This window comes from Macaca fascicularis, chromosome 14, assembly GCF_037993035.2.
Source record: "Macaca fascicularis isolate 582-1 chromosome 14, T2T-MFA8v1.1".
Taxonomy (NCBI): Eukaryota; Metazoa; Chordata; class Mammalia; order Primates; family Cercopithecidae; genus Macaca; species Macaca fascicularis.
The window spans coordinates 121,439,431-121,458,996 of record NC_088388.1 but is presented as its reverse complement, the minus strand read 5'-3'; the positions used below and the strand labels follow the sequence as shown (position 1 = coordinate 121,458,996).

At 47.9% G+C, this 19,566-nt stretch overlaps 1 protein-coding gene across 4 annotated transcripts in view; it reads right to left on the bottom strand.

The window, feature by feature from the left end:
• The window catches only part of UBASH3B (ubiquitin associated and SH3 domain containing B), a 153,847-nt gene extending 149,375 nt beyond the window's left edge, over positions 1 to 4,472 (bottom strand). For all 4 annotated transcript variants that reach the window (XM_015435839.4, XM_005579960.5, XM_074015479.1 and 1 more), the window contains exon 1: positions 3,984 to 4,472. In XM_015435839.4, coding sequence (XP_015291325.1) covers positions 3,984 to 4,035 — 52 coding nt within the window. In that variant the 5' untranslated portion in view covers positions 4,036 to 4,472. The remainder of the gene's footprint in view (positions 1 to 3,983) is intronic.
• Positions 4,473 to 19,566: the final 15,094 nt, after the last annotated feature.

The window sequence follows — 19,566 nt, the reverse complement described above, 5'->3', positions numbered from 1 at the left end:
AGAGTGGAATGGAAAAAACCGAGCCCAGCTCCAGGGAGTAATGAGCTGGAGAGAGCACACCCTGAGGTCACCCTGCTCGAGCCAGCCCTGCAGCCCTCTGGTCCTCTTAGCTCTGTCAAGCACTTAACAAGCATGCAGTCATTAATTGCGTTCTCCTCAGAGGGCACCAGCATGGCCCTGAGGTGACTAAGTGACTTTTGCAAGATCACAGCACAGTGCAGCCCAGCATGGGCTGGGTGGGATCCAGCCTTGCTGGCCTCAACCCTCTCTGCCAGCCCACCAAGAGCCTGGCCCGAGTGCCCCTTCTTGCTGCCACACACCACCAGACCCGGTGACACCCACAGGGGAAACTAGAGCTGTCAGCCCTGGCTGCTGTCACTCTGTCAAAAGGGCCTAGAGCAGTCAGCCCTGGCTAATGTCAGTCTGTCAAAAGTGCCAGGTTTGAGACAACCATCTTATCCCTTCTTAAAGCATCACATCCAAGTCTTCTGGACCCAGGAGACCATCACTGCTCTTTGGGGCTTTGGATTTTCATTATGCTCAGCTCTCCAGGCATAAAGCTCAAGAGAGAAGCTTCTGATGAGCTAAGCCTGATGCCCTTGCTCTTTCTTCTCAACTCTCCAAAATGAAGTTAAATGCCTGCTCTCTGAAGCTTCCGATGGCCCCTTTTCATACTAGTCTAAGTTATTAGGAGGAAGGCCGACCGCATCAGCCTTTCTGGGTTGAAGCAGAGGAGGCAAGCAAGCCTGAGCAAGGAGTCGGACTAGATCAGGTGACCTCCCAGAGCTTCACTCCCTTCTGGGCAGAGAATTTAAGAAAAAGAGCAGCAAACCCAACCTCCCGCTTTCCAGGCCTACTCTTGTTACCTCTTTGGTAAAGAGGGGCGGTGCTAGTAGTAATATAATAGGAGCCGTGATAGGCTAAATAATGATCCCCCAAAAGACACCCACATCTTAATCCCTAGAAGCTGTGAATGCCACCTTATATGTTTTTTTTTTTTAAAAGACTTTGCAGATAAGTCTTAATGATCTTGAGACGGGGAGATTACTCTGGATTATCCAAGTGGGCCCTAAGTACAACCACATGTATCCTTATAAGAGACATGCCAAGGAAGATTGGACACAGACAGAAAACAAAGACAATCTGACCACAAACACAGTGACTAGACTGATGCAGCCACAAGCCAAAGAATGCCAGCCCCCCACCAGAAGGTAGGAGAGGCAAGGAGTGGATTCCCCTAGAGCCTCCAGAGGGAGCACGGCCCTGCTGATGCCTTGATTTTAGCCCAGCAATACTGATTTTCAACTCCTGGTCTCTACAATTGTGAGAGAATAAATTTCTGCTGTTCTAAGCCACTCAGTTTGTGACAATTTGTTACAGCAATCCCAGGAAGCTAACACAGTAACTAATACTTCATGATTGCTCACTATGTGCCAGGAACTGTTCTAAGCATTTTACCCACATTAAATCATTTCTATCCTGGCCCTACTGGCCCTAGATGGTGTGAGGCCTGGGCTGTGCAGATAGAATACCTGGGTTTGAATCCCAGCTTCACTGCTTACTGTTGTGACCTTGAGTAAGTTATGCAACCCTTCTACACCTCAGTTGCCCAATTCATAAAATGGGCATGTGGTACCTTCCTCATTGAGTTGCTAGGAGGATAAAATGGGTAATAAAGATATAAGTACTTAGAACAGTATAGAATAAGTATTGAATACATGCTAGCTATTAGGAGATCTCAGGGGTTGAGCAAGCCAAAATTAGACCCTTATGCTAATCTGTCAAGACACGGCAAGACCTCCCGGACTCAGTGCAGGAGAAAAGATGTCCCTTTAAAGCTGATTTGAATCTCAAATATGACTGTCTGAGGAGTTCAGTTAAGTATTTCTTCCCTTAATTAAGCAATTTAGGTTTTTAATGCTGGCCTCATTTCAAAAAAGGCAGTAGCCTGAGACTCTGCTAATTCTGCAGCATTCCCCAGCTGACTTCCCCACTCCAGTTTTTTTTTTTTTTTTTTTTTTTTGAGATGAAGTCTCGCTCTGTTACCCAGGCTAGAGTGCTGTGGCGCGATCTTGGCTCACTACAACCTCCACCTACCGGGCTCAAGTGATTCTCTTATCTCAGCCTCCCAAGAAGCTGGGATTACATGCATGCACCACCCCACCCAGCTGATTTTTGTATTTTTAGTAAAGACAGGGTTTCACCATGTTGCCAGGCTGGTCTCGAATTCCTGTCCTCAAGTGATCTGGCTGCCTCAGCCTCCCAAAGTGCTGGGGTTACATCCAGCCCCACCTCCAGTTTTTAAGGAGAGTTATGCACGTTGATCATCCATACTGATGACTTCACCTGAAGCGTCCACACCTGACACACCCCTGCAGAACCCACATTTTCTCCCTGTAATTCTGGTATCAGGAACTGGAGCCCTAGTATTAGGAAGTTGTATTAGGAAGTCAGTGGAAGGCAGAAACCATCAGTCCATTTTACGGCCTTCTAAGGTCACTCCAACGTGTCCCAGCAGCCTGGAGAATAACAAATTCAAGGGTCTACTTTGATTAAGAGATTACAACCAAGTTAGTAAAGAATAAACAAGGTTTGCCCAGGGACACGGGAGGGGAGACCTAAAGTTATCGCCTGTAATCCCAGCACTTTGGGAGGCCGAGGTGGGTGGATCACCTGAGCCTGACCAGCCTGGCCAACACGGCGGAACTCCATCTCTTCTAAAAATACAAAAATTAGCCGGGCGTGGTGGCACACGCCTGTGGTCCCAGCCACTCAGGAGGCTAAGATTGGAGAATCGCTTGAACCTGGGAGGCGGAGGTTACAGACGTCGCGCCCCTGCACTCCAGCCTGGCGACACAGCGAGACTCCATCTCAAATAAATAAATAAATAAATGAAGTTATCACCTGAAAAAAAAAAAAATGTGAGAAGGGAAAAAATAAAAAGCGCTTTCATTTACTTGGCCCTTGCTGATAAAGTTTGCCCAACTCTCCTGTTTAGGTGATGTAATTCAAAGATGAAAAGAAGCTGCGCCCAGTCCGGACCCCAGGCCTTGTGTCCTCACCTAAGAAATCTGCACGCCAGGGATTAACCAGGGGAGAAGGGCCTGGCCGCTGGGCCTTGGCTTCCTCTTAGGCAGAGTTCCAGCCCCTGAGACTTGAGCCGACCGGCTTAAGACGACTCCGGCCGCCGCCGCCCTATGCTGGCAAAGAGGCCTCTCCCCAGCAGGCTCCAGGGGCAGCCACCTGCTCTCTCCCTGCCCTTCCCTACCCCACTCTCCTAGAGCAAGGATGAAGGAGAACAGCTCCCCCTCCTTACTCTCAGGCACCCACAGATTTCTGAGCTGCCGTCACCACTGACGAGAACCCAGGTTCTCTGGAGGGATCGCTTCTCCTTCTCATTCCATCCTCCCCATCAATGAACACGCAGCAACACCCACGCTCCCGCTCCTCCTACTCCAGGGGGAGACCGAACCCGAGAGCGACATCCGGAGCTGGAAGTCGCTGCAACGGGGGCGCCGGCCTCCCTGCCCCGCAGTCTCTCGACCTTTCCCAGACACCGGAGGATCCCAGGCCAGCCCAGTATTCCAGGCGGAAAGGGTGCCCCAGTCTTCCGCAGGGCCCCGCCTCCTTAGGCGCTCGGCGCTGGAGACCTAGGAGAGCGCGCGAGAGAAACGCTGAGCTCCACCCGCGGGGCCCGGAGGCTGGGCATAGTACCCGGGACTCGAACCCCGCGCCCTCGTCCCACAGCTTTAGGCATCCCACAGCAGGCCCCGGCCCAATGCCCCCGCGCCGCGTCTTCCCCGGCACCCCCGCCCAGAGGCGAGTCCCGGGCTGCCAGCGCGCCCATCCTGCCCCCAACAGGTCTCGGGCAGCGGGGAGCGCGCCGCCTGTCCCGCAGGCGCTGGGAGGCGAGCCGGAGCGAAGCCGAGGGCCGGCCGCGCGCGCGGGAGTGGTCGCCGAGGGCTGCGAGCCCGGCCACTTACGCGCGGGCTCTGGGGAACCCCATGGAGAGGAGCACGTCCAGCGCCGATCCATGCTTGATGGTGCCGGGGCGCTGCTGGCGGTTCCTCCGGGGGGTGACTTTGCTGTACAGCTCCTCTCTCGCAGCCATGCCGAGCGGACTGGGTTGGCCGTACTGAGCCATGGCTCAGCGGCCAGCCATCGCCAGGGAAGGAGCCCGAGCCGGATGGTCCGGGAAGGAGGAGGGAGTCGGGCTCGGCCAGAGGAGGGGGCTCGGGGACCCAGAGCCAGGCAGGAGGCGGCGGCGGCGGAGGCGGCGCTCCGAGCTTCCCCAGTGTCGAGACTCTGACGCTTCCTGGTGAGGCCACAGGAGCCAGAACGCCGGCGAGCGGCCGCTGCGGGACCAGCCTTAGCCACTCGGGCCCCCGGCTGCCCCCAGCGCTGCGCCTGCAGTAGCCCTGTCTCCTCCGCCCCCTTCCCTCTCCTCGCCTAGCAGTCCGGGAATTTGCAATGAGTAATTTTTGAATGGATCAAAAAGGAAAAGGAGCCTTGTGGGCTGGCCCTGACTTGCCTGTACCCGGGCCCCGCCCCTCTCTTAAAGCGGCCGCGCTGTCCGAGGCTGCTCGGTGCGTGGAAGAGCTCTAGTCGCGCTACTTGGAGGCGGAGGATCCCAACCTTATGGGCTGCTTGTGTGCTTCAGCTCCCGACCGTCACGCCGGGCGCCCCAGCCCTCTCTTTGGCTGGCATACCCTCCCAGCTGGGCCTCAAGACAGCAGATCAACCCATTTCAAGTTTCTTGTGGTTCTAGATGCGGTCATTAACGGAAATCGGGTGAACTGATGGATGATACTAATGGACCAGAAGGCCAAGTCATAAGTCCTAGGTAAAAGGTTTTGCTTCCCAAAGATCCTGCAAAACCCAAAGGGTTGTTAGGACCATCGGAGGCTGAGTTCCCAATCAGCCGTCCAAGTGGCTGCACTCAAGACCTACTGTGCTCTACAAGGTTATGGTCAGTGACTGGATAGTGCCTTCTGGGTGGGGCAGAGGGAGTGGGGAACAGGACCTCATGTTCTCAGAGCTGGCAGGACCCGGGAGGGGACAAGAAAAGAGGGGCAGGGCAGAAAGAAGAAGAGGGAAGGGAAAAAGAAAGGAGGAAGGAGGAGGAGTAGAAGGAAGGGCTAGGAGGGTAGAGGAAGAAGGAACAGAGAAAAGACACTTCCTAATTATAAGAGGTGTTCAAAAGGGAATAGGCTTATTTCATGAGGGAGTGGATATCCTGTCAATAAAAGGATTCAAAGAAGGACTGAATCACCACTGCACAATAATAAGTGAATTGTATCGTAGGTTGGACAAAACTACTCCCACTGCAAAGATGGTGGAAGTCATAACCATATTGATGCTCCATGCCCCACCTGGTAAATTTGGCTGGGGGATGTTAACGCTCTTTCATTTGGAAACAAAGTCATTGTCTTCAGTCAGAGACAAGGGTCCCACTTGCTATAATGAAAGAGGCAATGAGTAAACCATAACCGATAGTCTTTTTTGGGTAATAATAGTAATAATAAAACCTAACATTTATTGGGCTCTTGTATGTGCCTGTCATTGTGCTGATCGTAATAAATGAATTAACTCACTGAATTTTTACACTGACCCTAGGAGTGTATTTAATCATTATCCCAGTTTTATAGATGAGAAAACTCAGCTCAGAGAGGTTGGGGAAGATTATAGAGCTGGTAAGTGCATAGCTAGAGCACTTGTATCCACTACAGTGCCTTAGACAAGTTACTTCTCTCTACAGCCTAATTTCCTCATTTGTATGGACCGTGGTAACCTAACCTTGCACACACTGGGTTTTCCAGAAATGTCAGTCAGGGCCTGTCCCTGGTTGGAGTATGGGGGAGGGATGGTGACCAGCACCCATGGAGTGGCATTTTGAGGTTGCTTTATAAGGCCTCTAAAGGTTTTACCAGGGGAAATGACACAGTGTAACTCCCTGAGCCAGGAATTGGCTTCCTAAAGAATAGCCAGTGGTGTTTGGAAGCAGGGAGATAAGACAGCTGGAGCTCAAGCAACAATGTGCATTAATTCTGCTTCCTGCTATATAAAGGATGAGGGAAAATTAATGCTTCCTGGATAGGAGCTTCTTCCAGAGCAAAGGGGATATCCTGGAGACCTTGCACAATGCTCTTCCGGGGTATGGAGCAAAAAGACAAGACTAGGCTGGAAACACCATACCTAGTATTAGCCTCCTTGGATGTGTTCAGTAAAATATGCTGGATTTTACCCAGTATTCTGAATTTTTTTTCCAAATGCCTGGTTTGAAAGTCAAGTGATCTGGATCTTAGTCAAGAGATAATAATGTACGTGAAAGCGCTTTGTAAACCATAAACCGCTACATAAATGATAACTCAAATTTATTGAGTACTTACTATATGCTGGTGGTGTTCTTTGCTTCTTACACATGTGACTCAAACAATTCCTTGATAAGACTATGAACTAGGAACTACTTTACAAATGAAGGTGCTGAGACAGAGGTCAAGTATCTTGTCCAAGGTCATATGGCTAGTAAATGGCAGAGCCAAGATTTGAACTCTTAACATTTGGCCAAACAACTACTTACGACCATTGTTATGATGATGAGACGACATCAGCCTTTAAGATAGTTTTTTGACTCCACCTATGCCCCTTGACATAGAAATGCTGGATCTCTGTTTCTCCAGAAAAATCTAATTAATTGTCTTTCTCCCTGCCTTTAGGCAAACTGTAAGATAAAGGAAATGACGGATATAAAAATAGTTTTAGGTAGACTGGAAAAAGCACTATGGAAAACTAGCCACCTTAGACACAAACTGTTTTTGTCTGGGGCACTTTTATAGAAATCCCAGCTTCGCTTCCTCACTTGTCTTCAGCTCAGTGCCAACCCCTGTTTTATTTAGGACCCCTGCCATTTGTTCTGCACTGGGTGGGGGGACTGGCAGTTAAGGTGCATTGTGCTTTAATTGTGTTGACATTGAAAAGCTAGGAAAAGCTTCATAAATGTCTACATTGTTCTATTACAGAGAGAAAAGAGTGGGGCTGGGTACGGTGGCTCACCCCTTTAATCCCAACACTTTGGAAGGCTGAGGTGGGCGGATCACGAGGTCAAGAAATCGAGACCATCCTGGCCAATGTGGTGAACCCCATCCCTACTAAAAATACAAAAATTAGCTGGGCGTGGTGGCATGCGCCTGTAGTCCCAGCTACTCGGGAAGCTGAGGTAGGAGACTCGCCTGAACCCAGAAGGTGGAAGTTGCGGTGAGCTGAGATCACGCCATTGCACTCCAGCCTGGCGATAGAGCAAGACTCCATCTCAAAATAAATAAATAAATAAATAAATAAATAAATAAATAAATTGAAAGAAGAGAAATGACTATTCATCTGGCAGTATATCTTACAGTGGCCAAGAGAGGTGAGATGGGAGTAGGGGTCTTGCACAGGGACAGAGCTGACATATCAGCATGAAGTTCCTCCCTCAGAAGGGAGAGCAAGTTGACATGTTCCCCATGTGCGGTCAGGTCAGAATACACACTGGACCACAAAGCTCTCTTTGTTCATGTGAGCATGTTTAACCCTCCCTCACTGGCCCCTGCCACATTTTCGCTATGGTATATCCTCTCAGATGGCCAGAGGGAGACCCAGGATGGGCCCAGCTGGCTGCACTCATAATTTCTGAAGCATGTCGTATGTCTGCTCCTTCTCCTTCACTCTGTCCTTAAGGAATGGTCAAGTAATAACAATAAGAACATGCAGTAGGTCTGTAATCCTAGCACTTTGGGAGGCCAAGGTAGGTGGGCGGATTGCTTGAGCTCAGGAGTTTGAGACCAACCTGGGCAAAATGCTGAACCCCATCTTAACTAAAAATATAAAAATTAGCCCAGCATGGTGGTGCGTGCCTGTAGTCCCAGCTGCTTGGGGGGCTGAAGCAGGAGGATTGCTTGAACTCGGGAGGTCGAGGTTGCAGTGAGCCAAGCCGAGATGGCGCCATTGCACTCCAGCCTGAGTGACAAAGTGAGACCCTGTTAAAAAAACAGACAAGGCCTGGCGTGGTGACACATGCCTGTAATCCCAGCACTTTGGGAGGCTGAGGTGGGTGCATCACGAGGTCAGGAGTTCAAGACCAACCTGGCCAAGATGGTGAAACCCTGTCTCTACTAAACATACAAACAAATTAGCCAGGCATGGTGGCAGGCGCCTGTAATCCCAGCTACTCAGGAGACTGAGACGGAGAATTGCTTGAACCTGAGAGGTGGAGGTTGCAGTGAGCTGAGATGGCGCCCGCCACTGCACTCCATCCTGGGCAACAGAGCTAGACTCCATCTCAAAAAAAATAAAACAAAAAACAAATAAACAACAAAAAAAAACAGGCAGTAAAGTCTGCCCAGTGTTTCCAGTCCTGAGGGCTGGGCTGTTGCCTTGCCAAACTAAGGCAGCTTTGGAACTGCTGGGAATGACTTTCACCCCTAGACTTTAAGGGGATCCTTCGTGGTCAGAAGATTTTGAAACCACGTGCTGCCCCTCTCTGGGCCTCAACTTCCTTGCTTGCCAAATGAGATCGCCAGGATTTTGTCAAGGGACCCTCGGGAACTCTGAGGGACAGGGGTTGGGGTTACCCAACTGAGGATTAAGAGGGTAGTGTGGTATCCTCTTTTCTTTCATTGTAAGTCTATCAGCTTTCTAAGTTGGGATGTTTTGTTTTTGTTGTTGTTCTGTGTGTTTTTTGTTTTGTTTTGAAACGGAGTCTCTCCCTGTTGCCCAGGCTCGAGAGCAGTGTCGCAATCTCAGCTCATTGCAATCTCTGCCTTCCGGGTTCAAGCGATTCTCCTGCCTCAGCCTCCCGAGTAGCTGGGATTACAGGCATGTGCCATCACGCCCAGCTAATTATTACATTTTTAGTAGAGACAGGGTTTCATCACGTTGGCCAGGCTGGTCTCGAACTCCCAACCTCAAGTGATCTGCCCACCTAAGCCTCCCAAAGTGCTGGGATTATAGGCGTGAGCCATAGGGCCTGGCCGAGATCTAATTTTTTTAAGTGTTTTTTTTTTTTTTTTTTGTCTTTCCTTTTGTTTTGTTTTGTTTTCCTTTGTTTTTTCAGGGTCTCGCTCTGTTACCCAAGCTGGAGTGCAGGGATCTCAACTTGGGCTCAAACCATCCTCCCATCTCAACCTCTCGAGTAACTGGGACTACAGGTGTGTCCCACCATGCTCAGCTTCTTCTTTTTTTTTTTTTTTTTTTTTGTAGAGATGAGGTCTTGCTATATTGGCCAGGCTGGTCTTGGACTCCTGGACTCAACTGATTCTCCTGCCTCAACCTTCAAAGTGCTGGAGTTATAGCCATGAGCCACCACACTCGGCCTCAAGATCTAATTTTGAATAGACTTGTTTTGTTTTTGGTAGAGACAACGTCTTGCTATATTGTCCAGGCTGGTCTCCACCTCCTGGCCTTAAGTGATCCTTCTAACTTCCTCTCAACCTCACAGGGTGCTGGAATTAAAGGCAGGTGAGCCACCACTCCCAGATGAATAGACTTTTTAAAATGTAAATTTAGGCCAGATGTGGTGACTCAGGCCTCTAATCCCATCACTTTGGGAAACCAAGGCAGGAGGATCCCTGGAGCCCAGGAGTTTGAGACCAGCCTGGGCAACATAATGAGATCCTATCTCTATTAAAAATAATAATAATAATAGACCTGGCACTAGCCAGGCACGGTGGTTCCCACCTGTAATCCCAGCACTTTGGGAGGCTGAAGTGGTCAGATCACCTGAGGTTGCGAGTTAGAGACCAGCCTGACCAACATGGAGAAACCCCATCTCTACAAAAAATACAAAATTAGCTGGGCAAGGTGGGGCATGCCTATAATCCCAGCTACTCAGGAGGCTGAGGCAAGAGAATCGCTTGAACCCGGGAGGCAGAGATTGCTGTGAAGTGAGATCACGCCTTTGCACTCCAGCCTGGGCAATGAGAGCAAAACTCCGTCACACATACACACACACACACACACACACAAAAAAAAAAAACAGATCGGACACAGTGGCTCATGCCTGTAATTCCAGCATTTTGGGAGGCTGGGGCGGGCGGATCACCTGAGGTCAGGAGTTTGAGACCAGCCTGGCCAACCTGGTGAAACCTCATCTCTACTAAAATACAAAAATTAGCTGGTCGTGGTGGCACATGCCTGTAGTCCTAGCTATTTGGGAAACTGAGGCAGGAGAAGTGCTTGGACCCAGGAGGTGGAAGTTGCAGTGAGCTGAGATCGTACCATTGCACTCCCACCTGGGCGACAGAAGGAGACTCTGTCTCAAAAAAATATAATTAATAAATAAATAATTAAAAAAAAAAAAACAGGCCAGGTATGGTGGCTCACACCTGTAATCCCAGCACTTTGGGAGGCCAAGGCAAGAGGATCATGACGTCAGGAGATAGAGACCAGCCTGGCCAACATGCTGAAACCCCGTGTCTACTAAAAATACAAAAACTATCTGCCTTTGGTGGCAAGTGCCTGTAGTCCCAGCTACTCAGGAGGCTGAGGCAGGAGAATTGCTTGAACCTGGGAGGTGAAGGTTGCAGTGAGCCGAGATCGCGCCACTGCACTCCAGCCTGGGCAACAGAGCAAGACTCTGAAAAACAAACAAACAAAAAACCCCAAACAAACAAAAAATATGCAAGACAAGTCTTTGTACAAGTATGGCTCTCTGGATTGGAGACCACCAACCAGTGTTGGCCACCATCTAAGCAAGGAAGAGACAGGTCACCCTCTTTCTCTCCTCTCTCCTTCCTTCCAAAAGACTCCTAGGCAAAAGAGATGCTTCATCTCTGGAGGAATCTGATTGTACACGTTTCCTGTGGTGACTGTAACCAATGACCACAAACTGGGTGGCTTACAACCATTAGAAATGTTAATTTCGCAATTCTAGAGGCCAGAAGTTCTAAATCAGAATCCCTGGGCTAACCTCAGGTGTCAGCAGGGCTGCGCTCCCTCTGGAGGCTCTGGAAGGGAATCTATTTCTTTCCTCTTCCAGTTTCTGGTGCCTGCTGGAGTTCCGTGGCTTGGCAGTACATCCTCCTAGTTTTTTAAAACATAATTTAATATATTTTTTTCAAGACAGAGTCTTGCTGTGTTGGCCAGGCTGAAGTGCAGTGGCGCGATCTCAGCTCACTGCAACCTCTACCTCCCGGGTTCAAGTGATTCTCCCGCCTCAGCCTCCCGAGTAGCTGGGATTACAGGCATATGCCACCATGCCCGGCTAATTTTTGTATTTTTAGTAGAGATGGAGTTTCACCATGTTGGCCAGGCTGGTCTCGAACTCCCGACCTCATGATCCACCTGCCTCAGCCTCCCAAAGTGCTGGGATTACAGGCGTGAACCACCGTGCCTGACCTCTCCCAGTCTTTAAGGCAACATCTTCAAGTCTTCCCGTTCTGTCTTCACATCACCTTCTCTGTGTGCATCTCTCTGACATCTCTTTTTACCTTTTCTTTTCTAAGGACACTTGTGGTCGCATTTAAGGCCACTTAGATACTAATCTAGAATACTCTCGTCATCTCAAGATCCTCAATTTCTTTCCTTTTTTTTTTTTTTTCAGATGGCATTTTGCTCTTGTTGCCCAGGTTGGAATGCAATGGCGCAATCTTGACTCACTGCAACCTTCGCCTCCTGGATTTAAGCAAGTCTCCTGTCTCAGCCTCCTAGGTAGCTGGGATTACAGGCATCCACCACTACGCCCAGCTAATTTTATTTTTTTTTAATTTTTTTTTTATTTTAGCAGAGACCGGGTTTTGTCATGTTGACTAGGCAGGTCTCGAACTTCTGGCCTCAGGTGATCCACCCGCCTCAGCCTCCCAAAGTTCTGGGATTACAAGTGTGAGCCACCACACCTGGCCTAAGATCCTTAATTTCATTACATCTCCAAACACCCTGGTTAGGACTTGTTATCTCTGGGTGGCCATTATTTTACCTACCACACTTCCATTCCTTAGAGCAGCTAATTTTTTGAGGCTGAATGGGCTTCAAGATTCAGGAGAAGATTTTTCAGCCTCATGACTTAGGTTAAGGGGAAGAGAGAGATTATGGGAGGGACAAGAAATGAGTAAGTAAATCATACTTCCCCAAGCCTTTTGGGAAAGGCCACACTTCTCAATTTATGCTTTTCCCTCTGCCTGGAATTCTTCCTTCTTCTGGCCTCCTTTAAGAGGGCTTGTCTGGCCTCACTTCCCTTCTTTGCCCACATCGCATAGATGGGGCAGAGGGTAGGGAGCAGGACCTCAGGTTCTCAGAGCTGGTGGGACCTGGGAGGGAAGAGGAAAACAGGGACAGGGCAGAAAGAAGAAGAGAAAAGGGAAATAGAAAAACAGAAGGAGGAGGAGAGGAAGGAAGGGCTAGGAGGGTAGAGGGAGAAGGAACAGAGAAAAGACACTTCCTAATTATAAGATGTATTCAAAAGGGAATGGGCTGATTTCATGAGGGAGTGGATATCCTGTCCTCTGTGCCCCCTTTATCATAGCACCAAGCACAACGAAGCACATTTCATTTGCTTAAGCGCTTATCTCCAGGGTAGAATGGGAGCTCCATAAGGTTCCATGCATCTTACTTTAGCTGTGCCCTCAGTAGGGGCTTAATAAATGTCTGTTGAATTGACTTGAATTGCATTTCAGCTAAGATGAGAAGCGTCTTGATAGCACAAGTACGGTTGCATTTTCTCTTTTCCCTGGTTTTGAGACTGAAGTCAACAAATTTTCTTCCACCCCACAGCCCCACCTGGGCTGGACTGGCTCAGAGCCCTGGTCATAATCTTTCTTCTCCCTCCCTTGATTTCGTTTCATTGTTGATTAGACAGACCTTCATCCCTTGCTCATGTCTCTGGTGCACAGTGTGCTGTGAGTAACCTCAAGGGGATTCTCCTTAAAGGCAGTCCCTGAAGGGTCTGTCGAAGGGGCACACACAGGAAGTGGAGCAAGGACAACTGGAAGTTGGAGGAGGGGGGCGTTGAGGGAAAATGACCCTCTTAGAATGGGCTGGCCTGAACCAGCAAAAGAAATGATATTTTAGCCAATCTCCAATGTTCCGTGGAAAGTGTGGTTTGGAAAACACGTCTCTAGATGACAAGAGGCACATTTCTTTCAGTTTCTTGGCTCTGATGTCTGCATTAGTCATTGCCCTCCCACCAGACTGCGTATGAGTGCTGCTGGGACTGAGTGTCCAAGGTGAGCCTCCTAAGAGCTTCCTCAGGGCCTGCTCCTCTATTAGCAGCTCCTGTTAAGGGTAACTAAGAGAGGGGAAGGAAAGCAAGCCCCAATCCACCTCTTAGCTCAAGGCTCTAATTGAAAAGCTGGGGACTGAGACTGCTCCTGGCCTTCAACTGTCTGTGCCACTTCAGCCCACCTAAAATGTCACACTCTTGTTCTTCTTTGGTAATAGTGTTTACGTAGCTCTTTACAATTTCCTAGCACTTTCAGGCATAATACCTTGTTTAATTATTATTCACCTAAGAAAACAAAACAACATGGGAAATTTGCTTCAATACATTTTTCTTTGGAAGAACAACAACAAAAAATTGAGGCTCAGAAAAATTATGTGAGTAACCCATGATAATAGAGTGATGAAAGATGGTAAATCAGTGTTGAAATGCAGGTTTTCTGAAATCAAAGCTATACGTTTAATGTTCTTTCTTTCTTTCTTGAACAGGGTCTAGAAATGTCTTGTGACTTGGCGCTCTCAGGAGGGAAGGGCAAGTTCCTTAAAGCAGTGAAGACGAATGTTTCAGGTGAGGCCAAGTGACGTTTTCACTCACTCCCTCAGCCTCTGAAAGGCATCTAAAATAGAAATTCTCTCAGGATGAAGGTTGAACTGTCCTCTGGAGTCATACTGTATTGCTAGTAACCCTCATCATGTCTCAGGAATGCCTGGGATGAGGAACAGTGACCTGGAAATTTATTGATTGCAAATTGCATTTAAAAATTGCAGTGGGCCAGGCATGGTCACTCATGCTTGTAATCCCAGCACTTTGGGAGACTGAGGTGGCCAGATCGCTTGAGGTCAGAAATTTGAGACCAGCCTAGCCAACACGGTGAAACCCCGTCTCTATTAAAAATACAAAACGTAGCTGGGCATGGTGGCAAGATCCTGTAATCCCAGCTACTTGGGAGGCTGAGGCAGAAGAATCGCTTGAACCCAGGTGACAGAGGTTACAGTGAGCCGAGATTGCACCACTGCACTCCACCCGGGGCCTCAGAGTGAAACCGTGTCTCAAAAAAATACACACACACACACACACACACACATATGTATACAGGCCGGGTGTGGTGGCTCACACCTGTAACCCCAGCACTTTGGGAGGCCAAGGCTGGTGGATCACTTGAGGTCAGGAATTCGAGACCAACCTGGCCAACATAGTGAAACTCCATCTCTACTAAAAATATGAAAAATTAGCCAGACGTGGTGGCATGTACCTGTAATTCCAGCTACTTGGGAGACTGAGGCAGGAGAATCACTTGAACCCGGGAGGTGGAGGTTGCGAGCTGAGTTCAAGTCACCACACTCCAGACTGGGTGACAGGGCAAGACTCTGTTTCAAACAAACAAACAAAATAAATAAAATAAAATAAGAATAAAAATTGTAGTAGGCCAGGTGTAGTGGCTCATGCCTGTAGTCCCAGCACAATCCAGCTGAGGGGACTGGATTGCTTGAACCCAGGAGTTCAAGACCAGCGTGGGCAACATGGTGAAACCCTGTCTCTACAAAAAATACACAAAAAAATTAGTTGGACATGGTGGCGCATGCCTGTAGTCCCAGCTACTCTGGATGCTGAGGCAGGAGAATTCCTTGAGCCTGGGAAATCAAGGCTTCAGTGAACTGTGATGGTGCCACTGCCCTCCAGCCTGGGTGACAGAGTGAGACCCAGTCTCAAAAAAAAAAAAAAAAAAAAAGCAATGTTAAGGTCAGGTGCGGTGGTTTAGCCTGTAATCCCAGCACTTTGGGAAACCAAGGCAGGAGGATCGCTTGAGCCCAGGAGTTTGAGACCAGCCCGGCCAACATAGTGAGACCCCATCTCCACAAAAAAGAAAAGAAAAATGGCAGAGACAGCATACCTGGCACCTAGATTTTGAGTTCTAAGTATCATTCTCTACTAAAAGGAGCCAGAGCTTCACGGAGAGATGCTGATTGCAGGTCAGAGGCAGGCAATCACAGGTTGGCCTAGAATATCATGTGCCAGATCCTTGATTGGTTCTTGGATCCCCAAAAAATCAACTATGAAGGACGTTTTTGGGACAGTTTGGGAAATCTGAATGTGGATGCAGTGTTGGACGCTGTTTTTGTATGAATGTGAATTTTCCTAGATGTGATACTGGTGGTGTGATTAGGTTGTGATTATGAATATTCTTGCCCTTGGGAAATGCAGGCTGGAGTTTTAGGGGTGAAATGTTATCATATGGGCAGCCTTCTGGATGATTTGGCTAAAGGGAAGTGTGTGTGAGTAGAAAGAGTGAAGTAAGGTGGACATGGCAAAAACCTGCCGCTATGAATCTAGGTGAGAAAACATATGAGGATTTGTTGTATTATTCTCTCCTTTTTTTTTTTTTTTTTTTTTGTATTATTCTTTCCAATTTTCTGGGGGTTTTAAAATATTCAGTTTAAAAAAAATTAAGACAGGAAAATGTTCAATTTTTTTTAAAAAATTAAGAAATTGTGACTGGGCATGGTGGCTCACACCTGTAAGCCCAGCACTTTGGGAGTCTGAGGTGGGCGGGATTGCTTGAGTCAAAGAGTTCGAGACGAGCCTGAGCAACATGGCAAGACCCTGTCTCTTAAAAAATATATAAAAAATTAGCCGGGCATGGTGGTGTCTGTCTGTGATCCCAGCTACTGGAGAGGCTGAGGTGGAAGAATTTCTTGAGCCCGGGAGGTGGAGGTTACAGTGAGCCAAAATCGTGACATTGCACTCCAGCCTGGGCAACAGTGTGAGACCCTGTTTCTTTTTTCTTTTTCTTTCTTTTTTTTTTTTTTGAGACTGCATTTCGCTCTTGCCCATGCTGGAATGCAGTGGCATGACCTCGGCTCACTGCAACCTCCGCCTCCCGGATTCAAGTGATTCTCCTGCCTTGGCCTCCCAAGTAGCTGGAATTACAGGCACACGCTACGATTCCTGGCTAATTTTGTATTTTCAGTAGAGACAGGGTTTCACCATGTTGGTCAGGCTGGTCTTGAACTCCCGACCTCAGGTGATCCCAAAGTGCTGGGATTACAGGCGTGAGCCACCGCACCTGGCTGCAGTTAAGCCTTTCAAATGATGGAGGACCTTGGGTTTCCCTCCAGTGGTGGCAGAGCCTTGCAGGAAAGATGCCTCACCTGAGCAGGGGATGGTCTCACTCTGAGTGCCTAGCACTGGCCCGAAGGGCCCCAGAGCCATCTAAGCTGCTTGACCTCCAGTTCTTGGACTTTTCCGTTTTCACATCACCACACAGGCGTCTCACAAATCCACAGATCCAGCTGGTAATCACTGGCTAAGAGCATCAACATGGTTGGTCTTTGAAATCTAAGGAAGGTGGTTCTTCTTCAGGATGCTCACGGTCACACAACTTTTTCTGTAAATAGAGGCTCTTGAGAGCATCTCCAGGGAAATGCTTTCCCTTGAAATGGGTTTGCCTCTCTCCCACATTACCCTTGTTACATACCACCCACCCCTCATTAGAGCCAGTGTTTTTAAACCTTTCTCTAGAGAAAAGAGTGTCCTAGACATGTGTAATTCTATTTCTGGTCCCCTGTTTTCAGGAATGTCACCATCCCTCGCCTCCTGTGACTAAGCCATGCTGTTCCTCAGAGCCAATCACTTCCCCATTTAGAAAGTGGCTCCCAGTGAAGTTGCCAACAAGTGCTTCTCTGAGCATATCTGGAAAAAGTTCTGGGAAGCTGAGGGATACTGGTCTGAGTGCTGAATGGCCACTCTGTGAAGTGGTGTGAGGGCTGTGGCTTGCTCTTATCTGTTCGTCTGTTTTGAAAATAATCACTCATTCACTTGTTCAGGATGAGTAACAGTCTATGGTGGATGAATAGTAAATCATTGATCTCATTTCCTGTGAATGTCTTCTGCACCGGGCTCTGACTGGCAGAGAGAAGCATTCCAAAAATGTTTTGAGCAAACACAGTGAGTGGAATTAGGCTAAGTGGGTAGCTTCCCAAGATGTGCTGCTATGCTGGGGATGGCATGGATTTAGATGTTTTCATTTCAGTACACTCACATGAAATATCGATCTCGTTCTTTATTTCATAATCACATCTCATATATGGACTAGTAAATTGTTATGAAAAAGAGACAGTGGAAAGAGACTAAAGTTAACTTGTCACCGGCTAGGCACAGTGGCTTACGCCTGTAATCCCAGCACTTTGGAAGGCCAAGGCGGGCGGATCACTTGAGGTCAGGAGTTCGAGACCAACCTGGCCAACATGGAGAAACCCCGCCTCTAATAAAAATTAAAAAAAAAATGGCCGGGCGCGGTGGCTCAAGCCTGTAATCCCAGCACTTTGGGAGGCCGAGACGGGCGGTTCATGAGGTCAGGAGTTCGAGACCATCCTGGCTAACACGGTGAAACCCTGTCTCTACTAAAAAATACAAAAAACTAGCCGGGCGAGGTGGCGGGCGCCTGTAGTCCCAGGTACTCGGGAGGCTGAGGCAGGAGAATGGCGGGAACCCGGGAGGCGGAGCTTGCAGTGAGCTGAGATCCGGCCACTGCACTCCAGCCTGGGCGACAGAGCGAGACTCCGTCTCAAAAAAAAAATAAATAAAAAAATAAAAATAAAATAAAATAAAAATAAAAAAAATTAGCTGGGCATGATGGTACATGCCTGTAGTCCCAGCTACTCGGGAGGCTGAGGCCGGAGAATGGCTTGAACTCAGGAGTGGAGGTTGCAGTGAGCTGAGATTGCGCCAGTGCACTCCAGCCTGGGTGACAGAGCGAGACTCCATCTTAAAAAATAATAATAAGATAAAAAATATAAAGTTAACTTATCACCAAGTGCATATCAGGTAGTTTATAAGAATTATTTCATTTAATCCTTATAACATCCCTGTAACTAAAGTTTTATTTTTCTCATTTTACAGATGAGAAAAGCAAGACTCAGTTGAGATTTACCCACAGTTAGTAAGTACCAGAACCTGAAATCCACACTCTTTCCACTGTTGTCTGCCGTTTCCAGTAATTTGTTGTCAACTCTACTATTTTCTTGATACGTGATGGTCAATAGTCCTATCATCCCCAAACACACATCTGGGCTATCTCCTTTTCCTGACCAGTTAGCCCATGATTTCAGTGAAATGGTTTTCGGTGAAATTTGTTGAGAAGAATAAGAACAATTATTTTCAAGCCAGATATTAATGAAGCCCATACTGCTGCTTGTCTCCATTAGTCTGAAAAATAAACTTGAATTATTCCTTTATTGTAGCGATCAATCACTGATTTAGATCATTCTCAATTATTCTGAAATCAATAGATAACAGGATATCACCATTTTTATTTTTTCTTGAGACAGAGTCTCGCTCTATCGCCCAGGCTGAAGTGCAGTGGCGCGATCTCGGCACACTGCAAGCTCTGCCTCCCAGGTTCACGGCATTCTCCTGCCTCAGCCTCCAGAGTAGCTGGGACTACAGGCACCTACCATGCCCAGCTAAGTTTTTTGTATTTTTTAGTGGAAACGGGGTTTCACCATGTTGGCCGGGAAGGTCTCGATCTCCTGACCTTGTGATCCGCCCACCTTGGCCTCCCAAAGTGCTGGGATTACAGGTGTGAGCCACCGCACCTGGCTGATATCACCAATTTTCTTAAGAGATGTTGTAGGGCTGGGAGATAGCTCACTCCTGTAATTCCAGCACTTGGGGAGACCAAGGCAGGTGGATTGCTTGAGCCCAGGAGTTCAAGACCAGCCTGGACAACAGGGCGAAACTCTGACTCTACCCCCAAAATATACAAAATTCAGACAGGCATGGTGGCACGTGTCTATGGTGTCAGCTACTCAAGAGGCTGAGGTGAGAGGATCAAGAGGTGGAAGGATCCCTTGAGCCTGGGAGACAGAGGTTGCAGTGAGATCACACCACTGCACTCCAGCCTTGTCTGAACCAGACCTTGTCTCAAAAACAAAACAGAAAAAGAGATGTAGACACTATACATCAAATCTGAAAAAATAAAATACAATAAAACAGTACCTTGAAAGGTAATCAAATAACACTTTTAGGAGGCTAGCCCAGTATTTAAAAGTGTGTGTGGCCATTACAATTAAATATCAGAGCCTTTCTACTTAGAGTAACACTGTTAGCTGCTGTTTAAACTTGGAAATTAACTCTACAAACTTCAGTTTCTGTATAGGTAAAATAGAGATAGAAGATTATCTTCCTAAGGCTGTGTGATTATTTTATTAAATAATGGAGGTCAAGTCCAACACAGATACCGACACATAGAATACCTGGCAGACTTCAACTCAAAAAATGAAATGACATCAAATCATAGTAGTGATAAATGAAGAAAATAAAGCAGGTGAATGAGAAAGAGAGTGAAGGGGAAGAGGGCACCTTAGCTCGGCTGCAAG